Source organism: Protopterus annectens, chromosome 14.part0, assembly GCF_019279795.1.
Source record: "Protopterus annectens isolate FY-2018-M chromosome 14.part0, PAN1.0, whole genome shotgun sequence".
Taxonomy (NCBI): domain Eukaryota; kingdom Metazoa; phylum Chordata; order Ceratodontiformes; family Protopteridae; genus Protopterus; species Protopterus annectens.
This window is the reverse complement of record NC_056748.1, coordinates 868,116,699-868,133,801: the sequence shown is the minus strand read 5'-3', so window position 1 is coordinate 868,133,801 and position 17,103 is coordinate 868,116,699. Positions and strand designations below refer to the sequence as shown.

The following is a 17,103-nucleotide window of genomic DNA, read 5'->3' as shown; positions in this document are numbered from 1 at the left end:
CCACCTTGTATCATTCTGTAGGGCTGCAGAGATCCCTGAAGATCTCATCAGCTTAATGACTAACTTTGAATGACAACTGATTTGTGGCATTTGCCCAATGATTACACAGCTAAAGCACAAGACTGTTCCAATAAATCTGTATGGTCTAGCTGTATGAATAAAAATGAAATATAACATGGTTTGCTATAAATGCTGTTAACTCATTCCTGCTACTATAACTACATATTCTGGCCCTCAGTTGCCAGCTGCCCATTGTAGAAAAAATTCTCAATACCCCTAGAATGTCTTTATCCCATCCCCACAAAGCACATAACACATTATTCGTGAAAGAAATAATCATATCCGCCCAAAGATCCATACATTTTGTCATCCGTATCCTATCACAATGCTTTTTGGATGCTGGCTGTTCTTTTGTTAGTAACTCTTACCTTGAAATAGTTACTACAAACTGCTAGCTAGTCATATATTGGAGAATTAAAATCCTACTGCAGTGCTGGAACCTAAGATGGGAGATCTCCCACACAAAAAAAGTACAGTTGTGTACACCTACCATAAATATAGATGTTCGAGTGTCTTCACTGTTGCAGTCATAACTGTAGGGTGCTCCTGCCGGCAGGCAGCCCGAGGTCGGCCAGAATCCCAAAGTCTGGGTCCGGCGTCGGCTGTATAAGCTAGTACCCTGACGTCAGTACGCTTTGGTACATAGCCCTCAGCCGACACCATCTTCTCCAGCCTTTCTTGCCCTAGATGTCAGAAGTCCCCAACAAATCAAAAATGAATCCAACAAGGAAACACAAATACACCACAAAAAAGGAAAAGAGAAAAACAGAGGGATAGGAGGGAGGAAACCCGACTGCAACAGTGAAGACACTCGAACATCTACATTTATGGTAGGTGTACACAACTGTACTATGTTCTTTGTGTTTCACTGTTGCAGTCATAACTGTAGGGTGGAATGCCAAAGCAGTGTAAAAGGGGAGGAGGCTTTAGATAGAAGAAGGGGAGGCAAGAATACCCTGCAAGACAGCAGAGGCAAAGCCTGCCCTGGACTTAGAAAACAAGGGGAGATTGTAGTGCTTGGAAAAAGTATGCACAGAACTCCAAGTGGCAGCTTCCAAGATATCCTTGGTAGGGACTCCTCTGAGGAAAGCTGTAAAAGTGGCAGCTGCTCTAGTAGAATGACTTCTAATGGTACCTGGAAACTGTTTCCCATGATGAGTGTAACAAAATCTGATTCCATAAGCAATCCATTTGGAAATAGTTTGTTTAGAAATAGGTTTTCCAAGAGAACTGGAGGCAAAAGAAACAAACAATTGATTAGACTTTCTGAAATCTTTAGTCTTGTCCAGGTAAAATCGTAACTGTCTGTGCACATCTAATGAATGCAAAATCCTTTCGCCTTTATTTTGAGGATTTGGAAAGAAAGTAGGAAGGTGAATTGTCTGATTTAAAGCCACTTTCGAAATCACCTTAGGCATGAAAGTAGGATTGGTCCTCAAGGATACTCTGTCCTGATGGAAAATAAGGTATGGTTCCACAGCCATGAGAGCTTGCAACTCTGAGACCCTTCTGGCAGAGGTCAATGCTAACAAAGAACAGTCTTCCAGGATAGAAACTTAATATCTGAAGATGCAGCAGGCTCAAAAGGAGGCAAAGTAAGCTAAAACATAATTAAGATCCCAGGCAGGGACAGGAGGGGTCCTTGGAGGCCGCAAATTTTTAGCCCCTCTCAAGAACTGCTTCACCAAAAGATGAGAAAAAACAGGAGGATCAGAACTGAAATGCGCAGAGATAGCAGAAGCATGAATCTTAATGGAAGAAAAGGAAAGTCCTTTAGATAAAAGTTCCGAAAGGTAAAGCAAAATAGAAGAGAGATCAGGTACCTGAGGATTCGAGCCTCGGTCCTGCATCCAAATACAAAACCTCTTCCATTTAGAGGCATAGGATTTCCTAGTGCTAGGCCGTCTAGCTTCCAAAAGAACATCCAAAACTTGTTTGGGAAGACTAGAGGAAATCAAATTCCTTTGAAGAGCCAAGCTGCCAGGCAAAGGGTCTTGAGATTGGAGTGTAGTAACTGACCCTGATGCTGGGACAAAAGCGAAGGGTTCAGTGGGAGAATCCAAGGAGGCCCTGAGAACAGGAGCTTTAAAGTTGGATACCAAAACTGTCGAGGCCAATTTGGAGCAATCAAGATGAGGAACTTGGGCTTGTCCTGTTTTATCTTCAGTAATACCGAGGCAGTAGAGGAAGAGGAGGAAGGCATATGCTGAAAGGCTTCTCCAGCTGAAGGACAGGGCATCCACTCTCCAAGCTGTTTTGTGGAAGGACCTGGTGCAAAAGCGAGGCAGCTGATGATTGAGATGGGATGCAAACAGATCTATCTGGGGACATCCCCAAACTGCAGTAATCCTGTTGAATAAGTTGGTGTCTAGCATCCATTCATGAGGATCTGAAATGTTTCTGCTCAGGCTGTCTGCTAAAAGATTCTGTTTCCCTGGAATGAATTGAGCCTGGAGATGTAGATTCAAATTTAGAGCTGTGTCCCATAAAACCATAGCTAGTCTGCAAAGGGGTATGAATGAGAACCGCGCTGCTTGTTGATGTACCACATGACCGTGGTGTTGTCTGTCATTAGCAGAGGCCCTGGTTGTAAAAGGTTCTTGAAGGCTAGAAGGGCATTTTGAACTGCCAACATTTCCTTCAGATTGATGTGCCAGTGAAGATGGTCCTTTGTCCAGGTTCCCTGCTGGCAATTGTCTAGAAAGTGTGCTCCCCAAGCATAATCCGAGGCATCCGTGGTTAGGATTTGAGTAGGTTGAGGAAGACGAAAAGGTTTTCCTTCGTTTAAAGTGCATGCCCTGAACCACCAGAGGAACTCCTTCTGAAGGCAGGGGATCAGAGGAATCAGAATATCCAGATCGTGGTAATGCTGTGACCATACACTTTTCAGATACCATTGAAGCTTTCTCATGTGAAGCCTTGCGTTTGGAATCAACAGAATGCATGAAGCCATGTAGCCCAGAGCCTGCAGGAATTTCCTTGCAGTGAGCTGAGATAGAGTTGCCAAGGTGTTGAAAGTAGAAGCCAGCTGAGTTTGTTTTTCTGGAGTGAGGAAGGCCCTTTGTAAGGTTGTATTTAAGAGGGCTCCCAAGAATACCATTTGTTGAGAAGGGATCAAATGTGACTTTTTTATGTTCACTGAGAATCCCAGTAGGAGGAGAAGACGTTGAACAAAGTCCAGATGTTGAAGCAGAAGATCTTTGCTGTCTGCCTGAATAAGGCAGTCGTCCAAATAGGGTAAATCTGGATCCCCTGAAGTCTGCAGTAAGCCACTACTGGTGCCAGGCACTTGGTGAAGACTCTGGGTGCAGTAGATAAACCAAAGGGCAGAACAGAGAATTGAAAGTGCCTCGAACCTGCCTTGAACCTGAGGAATGTCCTGCGTTCTTGCCTGATGGGAATATGTAAATAGGCTTCCTTTAAGTCCAATGTCACCATCCAGGCGTCCTGAGAGAGCATTGGAATTAGCTGCTGCAGAGTAAGCATCTTGAATTTTGGAATTTCCAAAAAGGTGTTTAACACAGAAAGGTCCAGAATAGGTCTCCATGAGTTTTGTTTTCTGGGAACCAGAAACAGTCTTGAATAAAACCCTTTTCCCATTTCCAAGAGTGGAACAGGCTCTATGGCTCTCATGGCCAGAAGAGCATCCACTTGAGTTAAGGCCTCTGACCATTGAAGTTTTGGCAGATCTGGCCAACCGTGAGCCCTTGGCAAAGTGTGAAAGTGGAATTTGTAACCTTTTAAAATCACGTCCAATACCCATCTGTCCTGGGTAATATGAGTCCAATTTCTGTAAAAAAGAGACAGTTTTCCTCCGAGAGGGGCATCCAGGTGAAGGGGTCCTGAAGCCCAACCGAGAGAGTCATTGAGTTTGCTTTCTTTGAGATTGGGATCTGTCTTCTCCCCTTCTAGGTGAAGAAGCAGTCCATTGTCTAGATCTGTAAGAGGCCTGGCCTTGACCACGACCTCTAGAGTGCCTATATCTTCCCCTTTGAGGCCTGTCAGACGTGGGAAAGGACCAATTTTTAGAGGGCCAATTCCTGGAAAATCTAGGAGGCTGAACTTGCAAGAAATCTTTTACAGTCTGCATAGACTTTGCCTTTTCTTCCATCTTTTTAATAACTTCCTCAGCCTTGGATCCAAAAGAACATCATGTTGAACAGGGGCATCTAATAACTTAGCCTTAACCTGTTCAGGTAAACTTTGTTCACGAAGCCAGGCATGTCTCCTAATAACAGTACCAGAGGCAGCAGCCCTGCAAGAAGCATCCAAAGCATCAAAACCACAATGTAAGCTATGCTTGTTCACCTGTTCAGTAGCATGCAAAACATCCTGAAGTTCCTTATCCTCTGCACAAGCAGGAAGGAAGCAAGCTTGTGCTTTAAAACAGACAAAAGAAATTGCTGATATTTAAACATATGAAACTGGCAATTTAAAGCCCTTACAGACAGGGTAGCAGAAGTATATACCTTTTTCCCCACCTGTCTAAAGCACGAGAATCCTTCTCAGAGGGAATAGGATTTTTAGAAGTAGCAACCTTAGCAGCCTTAGAGCCCTGAGAAATAGTTTCAGGATCCATGAAGGGTTTTAAATAAAAATAAATGAGAGTCAGGAACCCTATAAAATCTATCAGGCTTAGAAGGAGCAGGAGGCATGGAATCAGGATTCAAATTAGCCTCAGAAAAAGCATCATCTACAATGTCCAAAACAGGAGGGATAGCTAAAGACCTATGCTGAGGAAGAAGAAGAAATTCTCTAAGCCTCTTCTTGGAAGCAGAATACTCCTGTCCTTCCCAATGAAAATGTTCCCTCATCTCATGCAAGGTTTCCCCAAAAGAAAAATCCTCAGGCGGAGAGGCCGAGGGTAAAGAGTCCTCAGCATCCGAATCCTCATAAGGGGGAAAGGAATAGTCCTGGTCTGAGGAAGAAACAGAAGATACAGAAGCCTGGTCAGAGGAATCCAGAGTAACATCCTGTCGAGGCCTTTTCTCAGGAGGGGGGTGAGACCCCCTAATCATTGTAAGCAAATCTTCAGCCATCCTCAATAATTGCTTTTGTGTCCTAGGAGTGGATTCAGAAGCAGCTTGAGCTGGAACTTTAGACTTAACAGGAGTCTTTGTCTTTGCCTTTGCCTTTGAAATAGTGATGTGAGTAGGCCTGAAAACCCCCTCAGAAGCCGGTACCTGCACAGCGGTTCCGGACCCATCTGAAGGAGCGACGTCCGAAGGTCCTGCAGCAGTTAAAATAGTGGGCCTTGATGGCTCCCCATGGGAGTCCATATCGGCCATCGGTTCAGAAATGGCGGACGACAGGGGCTGCAAAAGCGCCTCACTGACGACAGCCGAACCGGATGCTGGCTCCAGCTGCAACGAGTCCTGTTTGGACCTCGGAGGCCTGTCTTTGTCTTTGCGCTTCTTTTGAACTCCGGTAGTGTCCGACGACATTCTATAATTGAAGCGTCTGCCAAAATAATTTAAAGCCCAATCGTACCTGCGCTTGATAGTACGAGAGTTGAACCTGGCACAGAACCGACAACAAGAAACGTCGTGGTCAGGGCCTAAGCAAGGTAGACAGTAAGAGTGGAAATCTTTATGAGGTATTTGTTTCCCACACGCTATACAATTATTAACTTTTCTGACATCGGAGGAACAAGAAAAAGATTCCCCAACGGGGTACTTAGCTTTGAGAAGAGAAGTAAGAACTTTGGACCGACAACAACCAAATACGCTGTTCGAAAATCGCCAACCAACGACTTGCGAGCTGCTTTCCACCGCACGGCAAGAAAGACTGGAGAAGATGGCGTCGGCTGAGGGCTATGTACCAAAGCGTACTGACGTCAGGGTACTAGCTTATACAGCCGACGCCGGACCCAGACTTTGGGATTCTGGCCGACCTCGGGCTGCCTGCCGGCAGGAGCACCCTACAGTTATGACTGCAACAGTGAAACACGAAGAACATCATGTACATATTCATGTTCCCACACACATGCACACGCACGCATACACTCACACAACTTCAGTAACTTCATATGGTTGTTTTTCACATGTGGAATGCAGTTACTTGGGCACAGCAGTCAAGCTAGGTGTTTACACAACTTAGCATGTTCATAGCAAGGATTATTGAATGCAAATAGGTAGAGAACCATGTGTTCTACACTTTGCCTTTCTAGAGTTCTATCAAGTTAATAAGTGTAGCTTTGATTATTTTATTTTTACCAATTATATCCGCTATATTGAGAATGATTCCTGTAATCCTAAAGGGCTATACATCTGCTGCAGCTAATCCCAGGAAACAACAGGCACAAGACTGGAACCAATATTTATGTACGTATGAGTGATGCGCACAAATTCTAATACCAACATGCTGACAGCATAGCTACCTGACAATAAAACTGTCAAAAGAAAACGGACCAAAAAATGATCAGTTAAAAACAAGACCACAAAGATTCAGACACACTTCAAATATGGCACTACCAGGTAAATGATTTTTAGTAAAGCAATGTACAGGGTTGAGTATGAGGGCAGGGATAGGGTGTTAGCACATATTAGACAGAAACCTTGTAGGTACCCCTAATTAGAGAGCATGACAAGCCCATAACAGCCTACCTTTTAACAAGAGGAATACATCACATCTAGATCTAAGGATGTCATAATTCCATTATACTCGGCCATCATCAGACTAATATTTGAGTACAAATCTCCTTTTTGCATGCATCTCACCAGACACCTGCAACAACTTGAGAGATCACAGAGATTTCTAACCAAGAAATTACAGGGTACGCAAAATAAGTCTTACGTGGAAAAACTGAAAGCCCTGTCATTGTATTCTCTCTCCTACAGGTTACTAAGGGATGACCTGTGCCTAGTTTACAGGGCAGTCTCTCAGCAGATATGATGCTCTGCTTGAGATAGCAAGCCGTTTTGCTGTTTGAATACTCCTCAATGGTTTTCTGATAAGTTGGCAAGCTTGAACAACCATAATATCTCTTTCTTTCTTGGGAATGTAAAGTAGCACTGTTTTCTACTGAAAGAGGGATAACACTAGGTAATGCAGATTTATAGGTTCATAGGTGTTTACTAGGCTAACAACCACAAGGGCTTTTTAAGCCTAGCCATGCATCCCAAATCTCTGACAAGTTCTGATACCCTTGATACGTGTAAGCAGAGGCTTGGGAGATGAAACATTTACGAGCAGGGGCCTGGGAGATGAACCATTTACAGGTTGCCTGTGTCCATTAGAGAGACAGGTGCTAAACCAGGGATGAATTTCCTGTTCCTCATCCAATTGTCCAAGTTGCACTTGAATTGAGTTAGGGATTATGAAGAGTAAAATAAACATTCTGCGAACTGCCTTCATGATTTTAAACTCCTTGCATGCCTTTCTCAACGTGAACACAGGATAAGTTGTTTGAAGAGATAAATTATTGAAAGATGTATTACTTTGAGGTCATGAACTGAACACAAATTGGCATAGTCATGCAGTCATGCAGTAATGACTGTAGACAAATGTGAATGCATGTGTACACCAATGTGGATGCACACACACACACACACACACACACACACACACACACACACACACACACACACACACACACACAAGGGAGTAAAAATCTATTGAGTTTATCAGCTGATGGAAATTGTTTGACCAGTCCTTAATTTTCATTATAAATACTCAGATTTTTTATTCAATTCTTTGGATCCATACATGCAATTAACATCATTTTACAAGTGGAATGAATATTCCCATCTGATTAAGATTATGAACTCAACAAGCTGATGCATAAGCACATCAATCTACATATTTCATTATTTACTAAATCCATTGTAAGAAAATTAAAATAATACATTTCTTACAATTTACTCTTTACATTGCATCTGTCCATCAGCCATTGTCTCTCTTTCAGCATCTCTCTCCTTCTAGCTATATAGTCATACAATGACAAGAAAAGTCTCCTGAAAGAGGCTTTGTTACCTGATGAATCATACTTCTAAAAAATATAAGTTCATATACCTGAAAGGTTGAATAAAAGTCTTCTTCCACATTGCCTTCATAATTCAGAAGTTCATTGAGTCCATGTGCCAGTTCCTAGAAATATAAGTCATACATTTATACTTGGTGCAAGAGTCTTGCTGTGCAAGACATAATGTTACAGCCATCCACTTCAACAGCAGCACTTTTAAATTAATGATAGCATTTCAGATTAAATAATGTAGGCAATTATGTATGTATTTAATTATTGATTAGGTTTTATCTAAGTAGCTGTGATGATCACAGGTCAATGTCTTCATATCCAGACTAGCAAAGAAAAGGGGAAAAAGTATTAAATAATGGCTTACAGTCTACCTAAGGCTGTGATTCATACATAGTTTATGCAAACTGCAGGGCTACTTGGTGGTGATTTGAAGTGTTCAGTGACCCACAGACAGTGTGCAATGACTGCATGTCTTCCTAACCGTGAGCTACATCACACAATGAAATCCTGAATTTCATCATAAAAAATATAGGCACATAATTGGGAAATTACAAGACAAACAGTTCATAGGTTCATAGGTAGGTACTAGCCAATAAGGTTCCCTGGCTTACGCCACCCATGAAAGTTATTTTCCTGTGCTACTGTTGAGCAGAGACACAGAAGTGATCCCCAGGGTGTATTTCCTATTTCCCATCCACTCATCAAGATTTTTCTTGAAGAGTGCTAATGAAGAACTTTGCTTGACATAGATGGGTAGTCTGCTCCAGAGTATGGGTAGTCTCTGGGACAGGAATCTATCCCTCCAGCTTGTCCTGTTTATTGTGGTGACAAGGTTTAGGTCCCTAGAGCATGTAGCTCAGAGGGATTGGGATTTGTTTAGGTGTGGCATGTCCAACAGCTCTGGGTTTGACACAGCTTTATATGTTAGGCAGAGATCACCTCGGAGTAGGCGATATGCTACGTAGTAAAGCTGGAGTTTTTTGAGACGGTCAGTGTAGGGCATTTGTTTGAGGCCAGTAATCCTCTTTGTAAGGTACTTATGTGGCCTTTCCAGCTGCTGCAGATGTCTTGTGAGGTACATTCCAAAAGGGGCATTGTACTCTATAATGGGTCTAATGAGTGTCGAGTAGAGGGGAACAATGACTTCTTTTTTCCTGGATGAGAACCCTTTTATGATGAGGTGTGCCACGTAGAAGGACTTCCTGACTACTGTGGCAATATGACTATCAAAGGAGAGACTACTGTTCACCTGGGTCCCAAGGTATCTTATCACACATTTGGTGTTAAGTAAATTGCTGCCTAAGTGGTAGTTCATGGGTACAGAGTTTTTACCAAAGTGGATGACACTGCATTTTTCGGCATTGAGCTTGAGGTCATGGCTCTGACACCAGGTATCTGTCTTAGCGAGGCCCTTCTGTAGGATGTCCACATCATTTGGGGACTTGACTATGGCTCCTAGTTTGCAGTCATCTGTGAACTTCATTAGCCAGAGGCCTTCTGTGTTAGCCTGTACTTCAGAGAAGTAAATACCAAACAGGAGAGGTCCCAGGTCTGAACCCTGTGGTACTCCACTTGTCACTGGTTTGAGGCCAGATTTGGAGTCTGCAGCTTTTACAGTGAGGGTTCTGTCAGTGAGCCAGTTGGCAACCCATCTTGTGACATAGGGATTTATACCTAGTTTAGTGAGTTTAGCTATAATTCCAGAATGGGGGATGGTGTTGAAAGCCTTGGCGAGGTCAAGATAGGCTGTGTGAACAACCTTACCCTCATCTACGGCTTTGGTGACTGCCTCAAAGAAGTTGATTAAGTTCAGGAGGCATGATCTGCCTTTCACAAACCAGAACTGGGTGGGATCCAGAGTTTGGGGGTTACCAATGTCTTTGTTTATGAGTTCCATGACGACACGTTCCATGGCCTTGCAGACCAGTCTCGTCAGGCTAATAGGGCGATAGTTCCCAGGATCAGTGGTGGCTCCCCCTTTGTGGAGTGGGATAACTGTTACTGTGCACCATTCAGTGGGCACAAAGCCTGATGTGAGGCTAAAATTAAACATGGTGCTTAGATGGGGAGGCAGTTCGTTCTGACGTTCATGTAAAATGCAGCCTGGGATGTTGTCCAGTTCCATGGATGCTGTGTTTTTGGCTTTAGAGAGTGCAGCTTTTACCTGTGTAGTTGTCATTACAGGGACTCTGCATTCTTCCTGTATAGATATGGGTCCTTTAGGGGGTGAGAGGGGGGTAAAGTTAGCACTGAACCTATCTGCCAGGATGTTGGCAATATCAGTTGGTTCTGTAATTTTTATGCCGTTGTGCTGTAAATCAGAGCAGATCTGGGTGTTGCCATCGAGATTCTTGACATAGCTATAGAATGCTTTGTGGTTGTCCTTAGAATTAGTGGTGATTTTGTTTTCATAGCTAGCTTTGTAGGATCTTATAAGGGATATCAGCTTCCTACTGAGGCTGACCAGGGTGCTCCTCCACTCATGGGATTTTACTCTCTTTTGCAACAGTTTCTTCCTTCTGTTGTACAGTTTGTTTATGGCAGGGGACCACCAGATTGGCTTCCTTTTTTTGGAGGATAGCATCTTGGTTCTGTTTGGGATAGCACAATCCATGCACTCGTGTAAGTGCTTATAGAGTACATTTGTGTAGGATTCAGCAGTTGTAACTGTATCGTCCATGTGCATGGGTGTCATGAAGTTCACCACTTCTGTCTTAAGAAGCATGAAGTTGGCTTTGGAGAATTCTTTTACCGTGGTTTCCTTAATGGGGTGGGGGGTGGGGAAGGGATGTGGATATCAAGGGTGATAAGCTTATGGTCAGATCGGACCAACGAGGAGATGACTTCAGGTGTGGAACACCGTCATTCATGTTGGTAATGACTAGGTCTAGGATACCGTTGCCCCAGTTGTCATGTTCATATATAAATTTATATTCATGGGTAAGCAAAATACAACACATTAAATGTTCTTGCATGCACATCACTGTTTTATTGATCTGTTTAGGCACAGCAAGTGGACAAAAACAAAATCATGGACTAACAAAGTAAGAAATAGAGTCACAGTGACTTCTCAAAAATAAAGCAATGAATGTCTAGTATAGTGTGATGTGCGACAAATATTACAATTAATTTTGTCATGGTGATTGACAGTGGCTTCCCTTACAACTTTGAAACATGTGACACCAAATGTCTGATAGGTTGATGCTAACAATTTCCTCTTTGTTAACTATATAAAACCGAGTGGCTATAGAAGTCTCTTTCAAGAAGACCAAAACAACAGAATGCAAATTCTGTGTACTCATAAAACCAAAAACACAAGTAAACCATGCACAGGAACCACACAAATTAACCAATCAGTAAATGTTAAATGCTTTCATCTTTTATTACACAGAGTTCTTCAGAATGTTGTAATTAAACCTCTCATGCTCTTTTTATATAATTTCCCATCATACTTAATATCATCACCCTAATTTTTTCAAACACCAATCTAAAATCTCAACATATCTTTCAATTTTGAAAGACATTTTATACTTAAACTTTCACATTAACCCTAGTGGTGTGTAGGTATTCAATTTCATCTGCCCTACAAATTCTCTATATTTAACAAAGAATCTACATCACCACATTGTACAGTCTTCTGAACTGCTTCTAAAACATCAAACCAATTTTTTTTAAAAAAAACCTTCAAAATCATAGCATGTTTACTCAGTGCATTAATGACCACTTTGTTTTTAATAGCATTCACATCTTCCCTGATTTTCACTGTTAATTTTCTTGTTGTTTTTACTATACAAAATAAATCACAAGTGTGGCATGTTGCTGAATAAACCACCTTTTCAGAATCACAAGTAACCCATCCTACTGTACAAAAAGTATTACTTATGCCTTGCAATGTTAAAACTTTACTGTTGCTAATAAATCTACATTTATTCCATCCTCTGCATGAAAAAGCTCCAAAAGTTTCATTGTATTTAATATTTTTGAGCTTTTGTGAATTTCTCTTATGTTTCCATTGTTTTTGTTAAATAGTGGTACTACACCTATAATATTGCTCAAATCCACATTTCACAAAATAATTTTCCAGTTATCCTTAACATCTTTCAAAGCACGAGATTGCACTCTGTGTCTAATGGTACATGCTAAACTATATTCCCTACTCTTGTTAGTTATATCAAACTTACATTTTCTTCAGAGTGCTTAGGAAGCATCTTGGGGAGTTCCTGTTCGCTGATTATGCAGCTATTGTGGCTCACACTCAGCAAGAACATCAATCAAATATGACTCGGTTTGTAGATGCATGTATGGAGTTTGGCCTTACGATCAGTTTAAAGATGACCCATGTGATGGGCCAAAATGTGGGCAATGAGCCATCAATCATGGTGAGCGACTATAAGCTGGAGGTTGTCCATGAGTTTGTGTACCTAAGCTCTACAGTCTATGATAACTTGCCACTTGATAGCGAGATCAACAAGTGCCCGGGAAAAGCTGCCACAGTGTTTTCCCAGGCTGACGGGCTAATAATAAGCTCACTGTGTACATCAAGGTGGAGGTTTACACAGCCTGTGTTTTCAGCACATTACTATATGCCAGTGAAACATGGACTCAGCACTCAAAACAGGGGCAGTGGTTCAATGTATTTCTTATGCACTGCCACAGGTGCATACTTGGTAACTCATGGGAGGATAAGATTCCCAACAGCCCAGTGCTTTAAAGGATGGGCACCGCCTCCATGTTCACCCTCCTGAAACAAAGATATATGCAATGGCTTGGTAATGTCTCATACATGATAGATGGCCAAATACCAAAAAAACTCCTTTTTGGAGAGCTGGAATCTGGAAGGGTAAACCAAATTGCATTACAAGAATATATGCAAGTGTGACTTCAGCACTCTTTCTATCAACATGAACACCTGGTATTCTCTCACCTCAGACAAGACTGCCTGGAAATGAGAAGTAAAGGAAGCTCTCACTATGTATGAAACCACCTGGACAAACAGAGCAGAGGATAACAGAGTTTTTGTGAAGATCAGTGCCCATAACACCAGACCGACATCTGCCTACTACTGCTTAGAATGTGGAAAGGATTGCCACTTTGAGATTGGATTGCACAGCCATAGAAGACACTGCTCAAATCAGTCCAATAGAGGTGCAAACCTATGATCCTTTGGGACCAAAGGATTACTACACATTCTCTTACATTTTCTCCCAAAACTGGTCCATACACTTTTTTGTTATTGAGAATCCAAGGTCCCAAACATCTACCATACACAGATAGGCTAAAAGCCCTATCCCTCTACTCAATTTCATGCAGACTCCTCAGAGGTGACCTCTGTCTGGCATACAAGGTAATCACGGACCCCCACCTTGATGAGACTGCTGCATATTGTTTGTCCTGTGTTATTTCCTATAAATTTCCTATAATAACACCAACGTCATATCTCCTCGCTAAAAACAAACCTGTCAGCTTTGATATTTCTTTTACAAACATTGCTTCTGTACTTATTAGCCTCAAAGCTCTTCATAGGATCAAAGGAGGTTACTAGGCTATTGGCCCTTATAAGCCTAGCCAAGAGTTTAGCCCATGTTTAGACAAATCAGCACAGAATGCCCCTGTCCATCAGGGACACGGTTGGAATCCCAGGGGTATATTTTCTGTTTCCCATCCAGTTATCCAGGTTGCGCTTAAAAAAGGGTAAAAGAGGTACTCTGCTTGATGTGGAGAGGGAGTCTATTCCATAGATGGAGAGTCTCTGGGGCACAAATCTGTCCCACCAACAAGTCTTGTTGATGTCACAGACCAGGTTGAGGCCAGACATGTGGGTTACTGGAGTGGAGCTTGACTTGCAGATATGCAGCAGGCCTATCAAGGTGGGGGCCCGTGATCACCTTGTATGCCAGACAGAGGTCACCTCTGAGGAGTCTGCATGAAATTGAGTAGAGGGATAGGGCTTTTAGCCTGTGTATGGTAGATATTTGAGGCCTTGGATTCTCCTGGCGAGGAATCTCTGTGGTTTCTCCAGCTGCTGCATGTGCTTTGTGAGGTACATGCCAACAGGGCCGTTATACTCAATAATGAGCCTTATAAGGGAAGAATACAGTAATGTTATGACCTCCCTGTCTCTGGATGAGATACCCTTACTTATGAGGTGGGCCATGTAGAAGGCTTTCCATACAACACAAGCAATATGATGGTCAAAAGTCAGGTTGCTATCAACCTGGGTGTCAAAATCCCTCATGACTGACTGCGTGCTTAGGACATTGTTATTAATGTGATAATTTGTAGGGATGTCATGATGCCCAAAGGGGATGATGATGCATTTTTTGGTATTCGGCTTGATGCCATGTTTCTGGCACCAGTCATTTGTCTGAATGAGACCCTCTTGGAGGATGTCCATATCACTAGGGGAATTGATGACAGCACCCGGCTTGCAGTCATCTGCAAACTTGGTCAGCCATAGCCCACTGGTTTTGGCCAGCAGCTCAGAACAGTGTATCCCAAATAACAGAGGCCCCAAGACCAAACCTTGGGGTACGCCACTTGTTATGAGTCTACTGCTTGAGGTGGCTTCCTCCTCTCATAGCTTTTGAATTTCACACTTCTGCATTTTCGTTCTTTTCAGGTTTCCACTTTATAGCCTTGACATACTGAATTTCGATATTTCAGTATTTCGAGGATATAAAGTGAATCCCTATATATATATATATATATATATATATATATATATATATATATATATATATATATATATATCCACACACAAACGACCCAGACCAAAAAACAAATCGTAAAAAATCCAATAGCGATAAGCAGCATACAACCCAAGACTTATTGGAAAGTCCTCCAATCTCCAGCTTCAAATAAATCCACACAGCGAAGTTAAAATCACTTGATTTAATACACAAAAGCAACAAGACAGAACATAAAACGTAAGCGCTTTCACGGGCTTTCCCGCTTCATCAGACGTATCAGATAACAAACAAAGCAGCTCACATATATATATAGAATATTTAAAATGCTTAATTAATCAATTAAACAAGGACATACAATTTAAAGCGCTAATGCTTAATAAAACATAAAATAAATTTAAAAACTAATGTTGCTCTGGACTTGGTCAAGACTTATATAAAGGCATAATAGATTATATTTTATGTAAACAAAGCATCATTAAAGTCTGTGCTAAGATAACATCTATTATTTAATAACATAATTCATATTCTACGACAATACAAAATCAATTGATTGGCTGCTCATATGCTGTATGTTGGGAAAAAAGTATGCTGAGGCAGTATTTCAAGTACAAAATTTAAAGTTCTACATTAAATTATATATGATCAATTATATTGGTAATACAATTAGAATTGATACTATAGTAATACTGTAAATAAATATAAAAAATATATAAAAAATATATATGAAATATGAAATATAAAAACTCACTAACCATATTAAATATAATTAAATATAAAGCATAATATAAATAAATATATATATTAATAAAAGAATGGTATGTAAGAGTGTATATATATATATATATATATATATATATAAATATATAGACATATATGAAAAATATATGTAAATATAAATATAAATAAATATATAAATATAAATATAAACATAAATGTATATGCGAATAGTAATGCTATAGATAAATAATAAATAAATGCATAGATAATGTTTTCTAATGAACTTTACAACATCTTGTACACTAAATTACCTCAATGCTCTTGCTTTTAAAACAGGTTTCAATGAGATGGAATCATTCAAGCCAAGGCCACGATGTGCTCCTAGCCTGAAGATCCACTCTATCTCAGCATATTCAGTATCATTCGTGATGTTACCCAATCTAAGATTCACATACTGTACGTGGAGGATTTGAAACATAAAAACATGGGATTCACCATGCTTCATGACATGTTTTGCCAGGGCATTATATTCCTCCTTCCTGGCTATACTATAGTAATGATCTCTAATCCTCTCACGAAATGTACGGTTCGTTTTACCAATATAGTAACAGTAACAGATTTTACAGTAGGCAACATATACAAGATTCTTGGTACTACAGGAGCCATTAACCCTCAGCTCCCACAGTCGTCCTGTCTCAGGATGTCTATAGAATCTGGACTCATCTATGTATATGTATTGTTTGCAACTATTGCATTTTCTGGTACCTGTAAATCTGGGAACATCACTTAATCCCACACAATTGCCTATTCTATTGCGATAGCAAAGTTGTTGTTTCAATGTTTTATTATTGCTGAAGATAAACCTTGGTTTATTGCCTAGCAATTCCTTGGTCTTATCATCAACTAGTAAAATGTCCCAGCAACTATCAATGGCTCCTTTAATTCTGTCAAAGTTTGTACCGTAAGGCAAGACTAAACCTAATTTGTCATTATCCTTATGTTGTATTGTTCTATTTGTACTATTACTAGAAAAATAAGGTTTGGCAACAGTTCTCCTATTATTAAGAACTTGTTTACATATATTCTCAACCTCCACATCTGAATATCCCCTAGCTAAAAAATCCATTTTAAGTTTTTGTAGTTCTATATTCAGTGTATGGTCTTCATTACAAAGTCTTGCCAACCCAAGTGCTTGACCTTTCACTATGTTGCTAAACACTATAGGGTTATGCATGCTGGTGCGGTGTAAGAAAGCTGGACAATGGCATGCTTTATGAAAGATCTTAGTTACTATGTTACCATTTGATTTACTAATCGTAACATCCAAGAAGTTAATCAAATTCATAGAAAAAGTCATTGTAAACCTAAGAAATGTGCTGGAACAATTAATGCGTTCTAAAAAATTTTTAAGAGTTACTTCAGTGCCGTTCCACAAAATAAAAAGATCATCCACAAATCGTCTATGGAATACAGCCTCTGGTTGGTTCATTAGATGATCCTTCTCCCACGAGACCATAATAAGGTTTGCGTAGTCGTTGGCACAACTGGTGCCCATCGCTACGCCCCTCTTCTGTTTATATAGTTTATCACTGAATAAGAATATGTTATTTTCCAGTACAGTTTCTAATAAAAGACAAAGAAAGTCTGCTTTGACTATTTCCA

At 40.8% G+C, this 17,103-nt stretch overlaps 1 protein-coding gene across 1 annotated transcript in view; it reads right to left on the bottom strand.

The window, feature by feature from the left end:
• The window catches only part of HECTD2 (HECT domain E3 ubiquitin protein ligase 2), a 1,329,650-nt gene that overhangs the window by 253,061 nt on the left and 1,059,486 nt on the right, over positions 1-17,103 (bottom strand). The window contains exon 16 of the mRNA XM_044056649.1: positions 8,074-8,148. Coding sequence (XP_043912584.1) covers positions 8,074-8,148 — 75 coding nt within the window. The remainder of the gene's footprint in view (positions 1-8,073; positions 8,149-17,103) is intronic.